Here is a 13,784-nt window from a genome sequence, read left to right as displayed (position 1 = left end):
TAAGTAATAATTGTATGGAACAATTGTATATATTATTAAGCTTTTAAGTAATATGCTTTTTAACAATTATATTACAGCTGTATTTTCACGACACTAACTTTACAACTTTTATCTCTTAAAGAGGTTAAGATATTAAGAACATTATAGAAGTTCTGCTTAGTAAAATGCTTTACAAACTGTTTTAACCAATATTAATGTTCACTGTTTCCAAATTGTTTAAGTATAATAACTGTGTTATATTCATACAAAATATACGTAAGTAATAGACTTCGATGGTATAATATCATATATACTGTATAACAACCAAATCAGGATCCTGATCTAGCTGGCTAAGATAAGTGGCTGATGATGCTTTCAACACAAGCAAAATATGTCCCACAATAAGTTATGTAAAACAAATTATATCCTAACCATAAGGATTGTATGGTATTGAATAGGTGGTTGTCAATGAACAAATTGTATTTTATAATACAAGTGGTATGTTCTGAGCTGTCATTGGAGAGATGGCGTGGAGTGACATTAGTAGACAAATAAGTTTCAGTGGAGCGTTTGAATGTAGGGAGGATCATAAAATGAAGATAAAACTGGAATTCAGGAAGACTAATGGGGGAAGAGGGTGATTTTCTTTTTCTGTTGCTCTCTCTTTCTCATTCTGACCTGTTGTTGTATTCGTCCTGTGATGCATTTCTCTGGCTTGTTCTCTTTTGATAACCTATGTACAGTCGAACCTCTCCTCTGTGGACACCGTTGGTTCCGTGGAAAAATGTCCTTTACAAGAGGTGTCTGCTGAAACATGGCAGTAAATATTAATGAAACATTTTAACGGCAAGGATCATCCACGTCAAATGTATGCATATGCCTTTATTTTGATTATTCTAAATAATTTCTAACTAAATATTTGCCAATGACCCAGCTTTACACACAAATTCTTTATTCAATTAACCTCAACTTTCAGATTATTTGTGACTTCTCGCACTTTCTTCTTGTAACATTTGCCTGCTCACTCACAGTTTCTTTGCTCAAACACTTTTGAACCACACATATACCGCATTCACTTTTGCAAAAACTGACTTCCACTTTCACATTACATTTTTTCTTGTCTTGAGATCTAAACATGCTTGTCCCTCCTACTCATGCTTACTGGGTAATTGAAATGCTATGGTATTTCTGCCACAATAATCATTACATTAAAGTCTCCTTCTTGTCATGTTTAACTGAGCTGCCTGACCTCGACCTTATCAGTGACAATCTGAGTTATGAATAGAATGGTGCAAAGTATACTGGAAAATCACTTGGTAACTTATGAGTAAGCAGTCACTGGCAGCATTCCCGGCAACTAGAATTCTCAGAATGTACACTAATTAGAACACAAGATGACCCTAACGAAAGGTTTGGAAAGAGCTCTGTACAGAACAATTAACTTCACGGCTACTTCAGCATTCCTATGTACGTTTTATCTCTATTTTCCTTGGACTTGAAATAGAACAAACATTCAAAAGGAACTACCCTATGTCTGCAGAATTATATTGTATTAGAGAATGAAAGCCGTGTGTAAAGAAAGTGTCCATATAGAGAGGTGTCCACTGAATAAAGGTTTCCATTAGGGTAGGTTTGACTGTATCAGCTTTGGTTTCAATATGATATATCTGTGTTGAGTGTATTAAGTGTATGTTATTCTGTGTTGCAGATAATTGAAAATGAAGTGATTCCTGCTATGCAGGATGTTGATGAATTCTTCAAGATCGTCTATAAACGTCTGACACCCTCGGGGAGTTATTATGAAAACCTGAAGATATCTAAACCAAATGAATTTGATCGAAATGTTGAACTGGCAATTCCATTCAAAGATATTGAAGTTAGTAGAGATATCTATCCATTGTTTGTTTATTTACATTGTATGTGAGGCATCTGGTACCTAAACCTTCCAAGTCACAACATTTTTGAAATTGTATTTTTATATAAACTGAAAGTTTAATTTTAGCTCTGTGTGGGGACACAAATATTTGACCAAAATTGGCCCTTTTAATGGAGATCTCAGGACTGATTTACTGTAGAACAGATACAGGAAAAATATAAACAACTGCAAAGCCATCTCAGGAAAGACGTGTGTTAAACAGCACATATTTCTGATAATGGATGTGAGGAAAAAGATAGAAATTAGAAGGGAAATATTAAAATAAAAGGGAGGATAACAGTCTGAAATCTTAATGATGATAAAAGGAAAGAGTATGTTGGGAAAGAGAGGGGACAGAAATGTGAAGTACATATTGATATGAGAGGAATGCATGAAGGGTATTTTATTAGATGCTGCAGTTTATGTGGTACATTGTTCAAAAGGGGTAAGACAGAAATGATCTTTACAAACTCATAATACATTGAGATCTTGCTCACTTTTATACATTTTAATACTCCGGACTGGCCATTTTACACTAAATTTGGATGTTTTAATTATTTTATGTAGGCAAGTCAATAAGTATCTGCAGTTTTGCTCTAATTGTCTTTAGGTTGGCTCTATTGCGTTGTGTGCTCACCAGCCACTAGACGGTACCGTTGTCTACATCTGTGGTAGGTTTCAGCATTATCAGATCAGTACAACTTGCGCTGTTGCAACATAAAGATGGCCGCATCACTCTCTGTTTGCATCAAGTAAGAACAACATTCCACCATCTGTTTTTTGTTGTCTGAGGGTGTACCAGGAGCTGAAATTCATAGAAGACTTTCAGCACAATACGGGAACAATGTTTTGCCACAGCAAAGTGTTTACCAGTGGATTGAGCAGTTCAAGAGAGGTCGCACGAGCATGAAGGATGAGGAAAGATCCGGGCATCCATCCGCAGTTGTAACTGATGCCCATATTGAGCAAGTGCATGATATGATCCTGAATAACAGATGAGTGACTGTTGATAACATGGCAAACCATATGCACATGGTTCTGCACATGAAATAATGCATAATAGACTTAACTTTCACAAAGTCTGTTTGAGATGGGTTCCGAAACAACTCAATGAACAGCAGAAGTGCAATCGTGTGAGAATCTGTCCCTGCACTGTCATGCTAACAAAAGTGAAACATGTCTGAAACGGATCATCACTGGAGATGAAACATGGGTTCACCACTTCGAACTAGAGAGCGTTGAGTGGAAGCATCCCGAATCCCCTGTCAAAAAGGAATTCAAGGGTCAACCTTCTGCAGGAAAAGTGATGCTTATAGTATTTTGGGACTCTCAAGGGCCAATCCTTGAACATTACAGTGATATGCTGGTAAACAAGCTGAAAGCTGCAATTCGCAACAAACGCAGAGTTCGACTGTCGGAAGGAGTTCGTTTGTTGCATGACAATGCGCGTCCACATGTCACCACTCAAACTCTTCAGATGCTGTGTTTCGAGGTGTTGGAGCATCCTGCGTACAGTCCCGATCTCGCCCCGTCAGATCACTATCCGTTTGGTCCACTTAAAAATGCTCTAAGATGCCGTTGATTCATCTCCGATCAACAGGTGAAGGAAGCGGTGCGCATGTGGCTCGCTGCACAACCAAAACTTTTTTTTTTTTTCTTTCAGAGGGTATCAGAAAGCTTGTGAAACAGTGGACCATGTGCATTCAAAGGAGAGTGACTATGTTGAAAAATGATACCAATAAAACGTATGTACTCTTTTTGTAATAAATTATAAAAATTGATTGCAGATACTTATTGACTTGCCCTTGTAGTGTTGAACATAGGGAATTTTTTTATTTCACTACTAGCTATAGTACCCGGTTCTGCTTGAGTACTTTCTTTGAATGTTCTATTTTAGGATTTGTATTAAATGTTTGAAGTGATTTTTGTTTGTATATTTCCTTATTGTGATGTTTACTGATAATTTACAAACTCTTTTATAAGTTTAGAGTTATTATTACATGTTTAATTTTAAGTTTTAGTTTGAAATTATAATTTCATGTTAAACTATTTCTTTGTCAGGGAAGTAGCTGATCTTATCAAAAGTAAGTTATAATTGTATGTATTCATGCCTCATGCAATAGATATGATGTACATGATTCCAAATGTCACTGGGATTGTCACCAATGAGGCTAGAGACCCCAAAAACACAATGTCAGTAACTTTTTACACTTTATTTTTCACCCCTTCTAACCCCCATTCTGACTGGGGCTGAACACTGACTTACACAGCATCCAGAGTGTTACATTTCATCTTAATGACCCTGGAAATGAAGCATTCTATGTTAATATTGGTTGTTTTCTATTATTTTTTAATTTCAACCCCCATCCCCTACGGGTGCTAGGGGTGTCTTGCGTCCACAGAATTTTTTTCCAGGTAGTACATCATATTTGTACCAAGTTTGGTTGAGAGCTATGCTGGAACATACACCCATACATCCATAATCTCAGTCATTTTTAGACATTTTCTTCTCACCCCCTTTGCCAATGAGGGCTGAACTTCAACTTAAACGGCATCCAGAGTGTTATTGTTCAACTCAGCGACCCCAATAACTATGGATTTGCCACTATTTTTTTATTATTTTTATTTGCCACCCCTTACCACCGCAGTGTTTTTCTCCAGATAGTAAGTCATAAGTGTACCAAGCTTGGTTGAAATTGCTCCAGTGGTTTAGGAGGTGATGTGGGAAGGTACTTCATGAAACACGGTGGCGTGTTCCCATCGTCCTCGGTCATGAAACTCCTAGCAAGAAAGGTACTTCACAAAACATGGCGGCGTGTTCCCATTCTCCTCGGTCATGAATCTCCTAGCAAGAAAGATACTTCACAAAACATGGCGGTGTGTTCCCATCCTCCTCGGTCATGAACCTCCTAGCAAGAAAGTTACTTCACAAAACATGGCGGCGCATTCCCATCCTCCTTGGTCATGAACCTCCTAGTAAGAAAAGTACTTCACAAAACATGGTGGCGTGTTCCCATCCTCCTCGGTCATGAACCTCCTAGCAAGAAAGGTACTTCACAAAACATGGCAGCATGTTCCTATCCTCCTCGGTCATGGACCTCCTAACAAGAAAGTTACTTCACAAAACATGGTGGCGCATTCCCATCCTCCTCGGTCATGAACCTCCTAACAAGAAAGGTACTTCACAAAACATGGCAGCATGTTCCCATTCTCCTCGGTCATGAACCTCCTAGTAAGAAAAGTACTTCACAAAACATGGTGGTGCGTTCCCATCCTCCTCGGTCATGAACCTCCTAGCAAGAAAGGTATTTCACAAAACATGACGGTGCATTCCCATCCTCCTCGGTCATGAACCTCCTAGCAAGAAAGTTACTTCACAAAACATGGCAGCGTGTTCCCATCCTCCTCGGTCATGAACCTCCTAGGAAGAAAAGTACTTCACAAAACATGGCAGCGTGTTCACATCCTCCTGTATACCGCATTTCTGACCGGATTATCATGATACAGAGTAAGTCGCTGTCACCTAGCGACAATCTGTCCATCATGATCGTCCAAATCTTTGTGCTGCTTTGTTATTAAATTAATTACATACAATTACTCATAGAAAACTACCAATCAGATTTTGTTCAAACCACTTCCTAAATCCTCTCAAGAATAATACAAACAAACGAGACATTTTCAGCAAAATTGGCCCAGTAGTTTTTGAGTCCATTTGAGACAAATAAAAGAATATTAATTTTTATATATTAAGAACATTTGAGTTTATACTTTCTACTTCATATCTGTAAAAACTGTAATACAATTGACAGATCCTTACTAAGGAAATAGTGGTTTTTTAAAAGTTCTATGTATACCCTTAACTAATAAAATACGCCTGATATTGAGTTTATTTGATTTTTAGGCCATTCAGAATTGTTTGAATTAGAGATACATCTGCATAATAATGAGTACATAAATATTATGTGTTATCTGTCAGGTCTGTTCATTTGGTATAAATCACTGTCCTTCGGTCTATGTTCGCACATGGCCGCCATTACGTGCACACTGCTGTCAAGTTGACAGGAAGAATATGATGTGTAGAGCTGTAGTTTGCTGCCATCTATATTTTTCCAAGAACTACACGAACCAAATCTTATACTACAGTGCCAATCAACGCTCAATGAACGTTTATTTCATAGTACCTTCAATGAAAACTAGAGAACGTGCACCGTGCGGGCTTCGTTCTCCACAATAAATGGCACAGCCTGTTCAGCGTATGGCCTTCGACCTCTTGGAATGCGCAGAAGAAAACCGCAGGAGTTGTCCTTCTGCAAGACAATGCAGGGCCCACATAGCAGTTGCTCATTTAATAGGAAGAACCTTGACCATGCCCCTACAGTCCTGATCCTGTGGCCACTGACTTCCATCTCTTCTCTACCTTAAAGATGACACTAAAAGGCTATCATTTCACCACCAGTGATGATGAGAATGAAGCAGCTGCACGATGTCTGCACCCAGGACACAGACTTTTACCAACAGGGAATATTCAAGCTTGTGAAGAGATGGGACATGTGCATCAATGTTGATGGGGACTACATGGAAAAATAGAGAACAAATGCCCATTCATACTGACACCATTTCATTCTCAAAGTTTCCTGCAGATGGCAAAGTGCAGACTAAGGACACTTCCGAATAGGCCACCTACTACTTCTATCAGTTGTACTGTTTAATTATTTTTAACATACGAGGGCAGTCTGAAAAGTTCTCGGAATCACCGCTAGATGTCAGTGCTAGAACAACGAGGCTCCCACGCAATAATCACACATCCTTTGTGAGTGAACACGTGGCGCATCAGTGCTCTAGCTGCAGGAGTGTGGTAGTGACGAGTCTTTGTTGTTGTTCCCGCGTAGTGATTTGTGACAATGGAAAAAACTGAGATTCGAGCAGTGTTTACTGTAAATACTTTGTAAAGAAAAGTATGAAAGCAAAGGAAATTCATGCCGACTTTCAGAACACACTGGGGGACTCTGCTCCTTCATTTTCAACTGTTGCCAAGTGAACCAGCAAGTTTAAATTTGGTCGGGAGAGCTTGGATGATGATCCACGTAGTGGACGGCCAAAAAGTGTTACAACCCCAAAATTTATTGCAAAAGTGCATAAAATTGTCATGGAGGATCGTCGACTGAAAGTGCGGGAGATTGCTGAAGTTGTAGGGATGTCTTCTGAAAGGGTATATTATATTTTAACCGAAGAATTGGGTATGAAAAAATTATCCACAAGATGGGTGCCGCGGCTCTTGACATTGGACAATAAACAATGTTTTTTACAAGCTGCTCTACATCACACCAGCACAAATAGGTCTTACGACAATGATGAGATAGGAAAGGGCCAGGACTGGAAAATAAATGGCCAAGGTCTTAATTGAGGTACAGCCCCAGCATTTTTCTGGTGTGAAAATGGGAAACCACAGAAAATGATCTTCAGCGCTGCTGACAGTCAGGTTCGAACTCACTATCTCCCGAATGCAAGCTCACAGCTGCACAACTCACTCGGTGTTTATATTTTAATCAAATAATATACCGTAATAGTGGTGAAATGTAAGAAAGGGCCTGGTGCTAATAAAGACAATATCTAATTTAATAAAATACTAAAGTTCCTTTTGGATCCAGTGCAGTCTGAACACTTAAAACCACTCGCTCTGAAAGATTAAAGAAATTCAAACATACATTTCTCAAATTTTCTATGCTAGCTTAGGGTTCCTCTCTAAAAGTACTGGAGAGTCTAGGAAATGCCTAATGGTCCTAGACTCATAGAAGAGAAAATCCTGACATTCATCTTCCCATGGTAGAGAGGGGGCAACGTTTGCTGGAGTACCAAGCAGCTAACAGATGCAGGGACCGAGAATCTTCCAGGATAAGGAGATCCCCTTTTACGAAGAATCAACAACCTCCTCAGAGGTTGGATGAGCAGGTAGAAGGAAGGGCACTCTCTTGCCTGTGGGATGAGAAATTATCCCAAAAGGCAGTTGAGCTATAGGTTGGCCAACGGCATGAGGATGCGGAAAGCTATGAGGAACTACTGCATTAAAGATCTTCGGATATCCTCTAGTAACACATCATGGTTATGTTCAAAACAAATGTTTCCGGAGATAGTCCCCATTTGGATCTCTGGGGGGGACAGTTTTGAACAAAGGTGTTTTTGAGAACATCTCTTTTGGTGAGAGTATTTTTTTTTTTTTGCTAGGGGCTTTACGTCGCACCGACATAGATAGGTCTTATGGCGACGATGGGATAGGAAAGGACTAGGAGTTGGAAGGAAGCGGCCGTGGCCTTAATTAAGGTACAGCCCCAGCATTTGCCTGGTGTGAAAATGGGAAACCACGGAAAACCATTTTCAGGGCTGCCGATAGTGGGATTCGAACCTACTATCTCCTGGATGCAAGCTCACAGCCACGTGCCTCTACGCACACGGCCAACTCGCCCGGTGGTGAGAGTATTAAGATATGTACATAGAATGTACGGACACTGGCACAAGCAGGGAAAGTTAACAATACAATCCAGGAAATGAAAAGAATGGGGATTAAGATCATGGGTGTGAGTGAAATGCGATGGCTGGGATCAGGTTATTGTAACATTGATGAACACTGACCGGAACATCTGATGGACAGTTTCACTTTGATGTGGGGCTTATAGTATCTGAATCAGTTGCAGTGTGTGTTACTAATTTTGTTGTAATCTCAGAGAGACTCAAGTTAGTTCAAATACATGCCAGACCTGCACAAGTGATTATCATCGAGGTGAATGCTCCAACTACAGATAAGAGTGACAATGAAGTAGCAGAACTATACTCCCAGATTGGGGATGACTTGAAAAAAATTATCAAAACGTGATCTCACAATCATAATGGGAGATTTTAATGCCAAAATTGGAAGAGGTTCTGAAGGTGACTTCATAGGCCCATATGGTCGTGGTGAAAGAAATGAAAGAGGGGAACAGCTTAGTACATTTGTTGGAGAACTTGGATTTGTGATAACAAATACGTCATTATTTACCCTTCCACCCAGACGTCTGTATACCTGGAAGTCTCGGAGAGACTCGCCTGAATATACAGTTTGAAACCAGATTGATTATATCCTGGTAAACCAAAGATACAGGAACAGTTGTACCTCAGTAAAAACATACCCTGGCACTGATATTTACTCAGACCATAATCCTTTAGTTGGTGTTTTTAAAATTAGGTTGAAGAAAACTTTAAAGAAAGTGATTACAAAATATGATTTACGAAAACTTAAACAACCCTCTACAAGAGATCAAGTTGACTACAACTAAATAACGTACTAAGCACTGTACCTAATAATTTGTGTACTGAAGTGAAAATTGAAAAATAGAATACACAGTGGAATTCATTAAAGATCTGCAAGCAAATTTTGTCAAAAAAAAAATGACTGGATGACTGATGAGGTCCTTAAAGTAACGGAGAGAGGAGGATAGCAAATCTTAACACTGATAAATATAAAAACATTAATAAAGAGGTCAGGAATAAAATAAGAGAAGCTAAAGAACATGAAATGCAACTAAACCATTATAGTTTTTTTTTTTTTTTTTTTTTTTTTTTTTTTTTTTTTTTTTTTGCTAGGGGCTTTACGTCGCACCGACACAGATAGGTCTTATGGCGACGATGGGATAGGAAAGGCTTGGGAGTTGGAAGGAAGCGGCCGTGGCCTTAATTAAGGTACAGCCCCAGCATTTGCCTGGTGTGAAAATGGGAAACCACGGAAAACCATTTTCAGGGCTGCCGATAGTGGGATTCGAACCTACTATCTCCCGGATGCAAGCTCACAGCCGCGCGCCTCTACGCGCACGGCCAACTCGCCCGGTCATTATAGTTTCAACAGTCATCGTAAAGTTAGGGAGCTGACAGGAAAAATCTAAACAAGGACAGCAAACAAGCTGGTAAATAGTGAAGGAAAAATCATATATGACTTAGAAGAAATCAAATATACATGGAAGGGATTTACAGAACAACTGTTTCTGGACAACTGACCAGAGTCTCCACAGCTAAACTGTGAAACGGGACCAAGTGTTCTAGTAGAGGAAGTGCTAACAGCAATAAAGGTAATTGAAGATGGCAAAACCTCAGGCCCAGACAACATCAATGCAGAATTTTAAAAACTTTTCAATGAGGATAATGTGAAGTGGCTGACTGTAATGTTCAATGACATCTACGATTCTGGCAATGTTCCTTATGGGTGGCATTACCTAAAACAACCGGAGCTAAATTATCTGGCGATTTGAGAATAAGCCTTATGAGCCATTTGTTGAAACTTTTTCTGAAGGTCATTCACAGAAGAATATACAAACTCTGCGAAGATCAAATTTCACCTACACAGTTTGGTTTCTGAAATGTATTTGCAATATGGGAAGCTCTATTTAGCATTCAGGTACTATTTCAGTGATGTAGAGACGTAAATTGTGATATTTATGCCTGTTTTATTGACTATCGGAAGGCCTTTGATAGAGTGCAACATCACAAGATGATTGAAATATTAAGAAGTATTGGTCTGGATGATAAGGATCTAAGAATCATTGTCAATTTATACTGGAATCAGACTGCTTCTGTTAGACTGGTAGAGGAAAATACAGAAGACTTACATATCCAGCGGGGTGTATGACAGGGTTGTATAATGTCTCCACTGCTATTTAACATCTATTCAGAATAAATCTTCAGGGAAGCACTGGATGATATACAAATGGGAGTGCTTTTAAATGGATAATGGATAAACAACATTCGATATGTGGATGACACTGTAATTTTTGCAGATAGTTTACAATATCTCACTGAAAATGTAGCATTCACTAGCCATGAATATGGTCTTGACATTAATATAAAGAAAACCAAAGTTATGGTCATAATTAAAAACTTTATCCCTGCATGTCATCTAGTAATTGACCATAAACATGTTGAATGGGTCCGGAAATACACTTATCTCGGCACCATCATTAATGATCAATGGGATAATTCGGTTGAAGTTAGAAAGCTACAATACCTCAGTCACATCATGAGAAACAGAAGCAGGAACCATTTACTGCAAGAAATCCTGCAAGGAAAGATACCTGGAAAGAGAGGTGTTGGCAGGAGACGAATCTCCTGGCTAAAAAACCTCAGAGACTGAACTCTCAAGATATCAGCAGAGTTAATCCAAGCAGCTCACAACAGAGAAGACACAGCCAAGATGGTTGCCAACAACCGGAATGGATAGGGACTAGAAAAAGAAGTTCATGGTTGATTTTAGATACTAAGTTGAATTCGCACTCTGATGCAATGTGTACCTGTTGCAGCATTGCCAACTGTGCAATATAGATCATACATGTATGATAATTCGATGCTGTGAACTATCGTATGATCCAACCCGCGGATCATACACCTATTGTATGATCCTATGACGTATCGTAAATGTTGTCTTACCGAGCTCGATAGCTGCAGTCGCTTAAGTGTGGCCAGTATCCAGTATTCGGGAGATAGTAGGTTCGAACCCCACTGTCGGCAGCCCTGAAGATGGTTTTCCATGGTTTCCCATTTTCACACCAGGCAAATGCTGGTGCTCTACCTTAATTAAGGCCATGGCCGCTTCCTTCCCACTCCTAGCCCTTTCCTGTCCCATCGTCGCCATAAGACCTATCTAGCAACTAGCAAAAAAAGAAAAAGTTGTCTTGTTTTTACTTAAAATGCGTAGATTTTTATTCCTTCTTTTATTTGTGCAAGTTATCTTCTATCATATACGACAAGTTGGAAAGAGAGGGAGAGGCTTTTCGAATAATGAGATTCCCAAAGGGAATTTACCAAGAATGGGCTCTTTCCTTTCTGAGTTACTTCACGGTCCTGCACCTTTAATGAATGCATCATGCCTTCAACAGATTGATGATGACTGGAGGAATTTACACTTTGTCAACATCACTGATGATATTAAAGCCTATTCTGAAGTAGATTAATTTTGGGCTAAGTTACCAGAGGTGAAAAACACGTTTGGTGAATGTGAGTTTCCTGCACTTCCAGAATTTGCACTCTGTTTTGTCACTCCCTCCCTCAAAAGCTAATTGTGGAAGAATATTGAGTAAAATTAATCTCATTAAAGTAAAAAACAGGAATAGGCTAATTACTTCTACGGTGAATGGATGCTTGCTGGGCAGTCAGTGTGTTTGAGTCAGTGGTGCGTGTAAAGATTTCAAACCATCGGAGAACATGCTCAGAAGGATGACCAAAGCAGAGTTGTATAATCAACCAGCAAGCTCGAGTACCGGTACTTCAGAACCTTCTGCTGTGAAAGTGCCTAGAGGTTCCATAGAAGATGATCATGATGATGATTTCCAGCTTTGATTTAAGTCACTTCAGTGACTTTATAATATAATAATATAAATATATTATGTGTCTGGCTCCATGGCTAAATGGTTAGTGTGCTGGCCTTTGGTCGGAGTGGTCCCGGGTTCGATTCCTGGCAGGTTCAGGAATGTTAACCATAATTGGTTAATTTGGCTGGCATGGGTGTATGTGCGTCACCTTCATTATCATTTCATCCTCATCATGACGTGGAGGGGTGTCAAATCAAAAGACCTGCATCTTGTGAGCTGAACTTGTCCTCGGACACTCCCGGCACTAAAAGCCATACGCCATTTCATTTAATTTCAATATATTATGTCATGTTGACTACTCCTTTACAAATTACCCAATTCTTGAGTAATATAAATAAAAATTATTTTCATATCCTCGATACTGTATCTCGCATTTTAGCACCATGACTGATATTTATTTTCTATCCTAACCTGTTTAAATGTGGAGTTACAGCAGTGGAACACCTAGCTATAGTGTCATAAGTAATCCACAGAACGTACAGTTTTACGTGCGGCCGAGTCAGAGGTACTAGACTTTTCGGAAATTTCATATTATTAACCAAGAATAAAACCAGTCAGCTTCCTCAGAAGCAAGCTACTGTGTAAGTGAGCTATTGCATCTGTAAATAGACTTTAGAAAGTGAATATTTTGATGGTTATTTTAAGTCGTGCAATCCTCTCTTGAAAGAATATGATTTTTTGGGGTTATAGGTTGTGATAGTGTGATATTGATACTGTAGTGTTTTAAATGCTTGGAAGTCTGCTGTTCGTTAATAACACATGTTTCGTATGTTATGTTGCAGGTCCGTTCATCTTCATTCTATGGATATGTGCAGGTGAAATGTAATGGAGACAAGAAACGTTTTGCTGAAAAAGGGTAACTGTTTTATGTTTTTTTTTTGTAATTCCTAGAACCTGCTTACACAGGATCACTTTTAGTGCCACAGTCACTGACCACTTTCAGTAGTACCGGAAGGAAATAGGTTCATATACAGAGTGTCACAGCAGTGGTCTGGGTAGACATTACTGGCAATGCAGTAGCTCACACTTGCTACCGACTGCACCATCGAGCATCTGAAGTGGTAGTAGCAGGCCACTGTTTAGGAATGGTACATTTCGATGGCACCACTGCTACCATTCTGTGGTTCCCAGTGTCGACCAATACCGAAGCTCTGATGAAAGCAAAGAAAGCCACACCACAGACCAAAGTACATTTTGTTAATGAATTAAATGTTAAAAATTTCATATCCAGTACAGAGGGCCACACTGGATTATAGGAGTAATGTGTCTACCCTAAAATAACAGAAAATCCTTTTGTCATCTTTCCCCAGATATTTGAATAGCATATGGCATATCCAATTTGATGATCATTTAATCAGTGAAGGATGAACATGATAGGTCCAGTTTTGTCTGCACCTTTTTCTCTGCAACTTACAAGGCAACAGGCTCTCACAGTCCTCATTAGTCAACATATTTGCTTTGACTGGAGCAAACCTCATGGGTGTGGCCAACATCTGCCACACTAG

General features: G+C 39.3%; 1 protein-coding gene across 4 annotated transcripts in view; it reads left to right on the top strand.

The window, feature by feature from the left end:
• Nucleotides 1-13,784, top strand: part of LOC136878707 (cyclic GMP-AMP synthase-like receptor) — a 119,163-nt gene that overhangs the window by 41,909 nt on the left and 63,470 nt on the right. For all 4 annotated transcript variants that reach the window (XM_068228910.1, XM_068228911.1, XM_068228912.1 and 1 more), the window contains 2 exons: nucleotides 1,688-1,855; nucleotides 13,062-13,135. In XM_068228910.1, the coding sequence (XP_068085011.1) occupies nucleotides 1,688-1,855; nucleotides 13,062-13,135 (242 nt within the window). The remainder of the gene's footprint in view (nucleotides 1-1,687; nucleotides 1,856-13,061; nucleotides 13,136-13,784) is intronic.

This window comes from Anabrus simplex, chromosome 8 (assembly GCF_040414725.1).
Source record: "Anabrus simplex isolate iqAnaSimp1 chromosome 8, ASM4041472v1, whole genome shotgun sequence".
NCBI lineage: Eukaryota > Metazoa > Arthropoda > Insecta > Orthoptera > Tettigoniidae > Anabrus > Anabrus simplex.
Note: the sequence above shows the minus strand (reverse complement) of the source record. Positions and strands in the feature narration are given on the sequence as shown.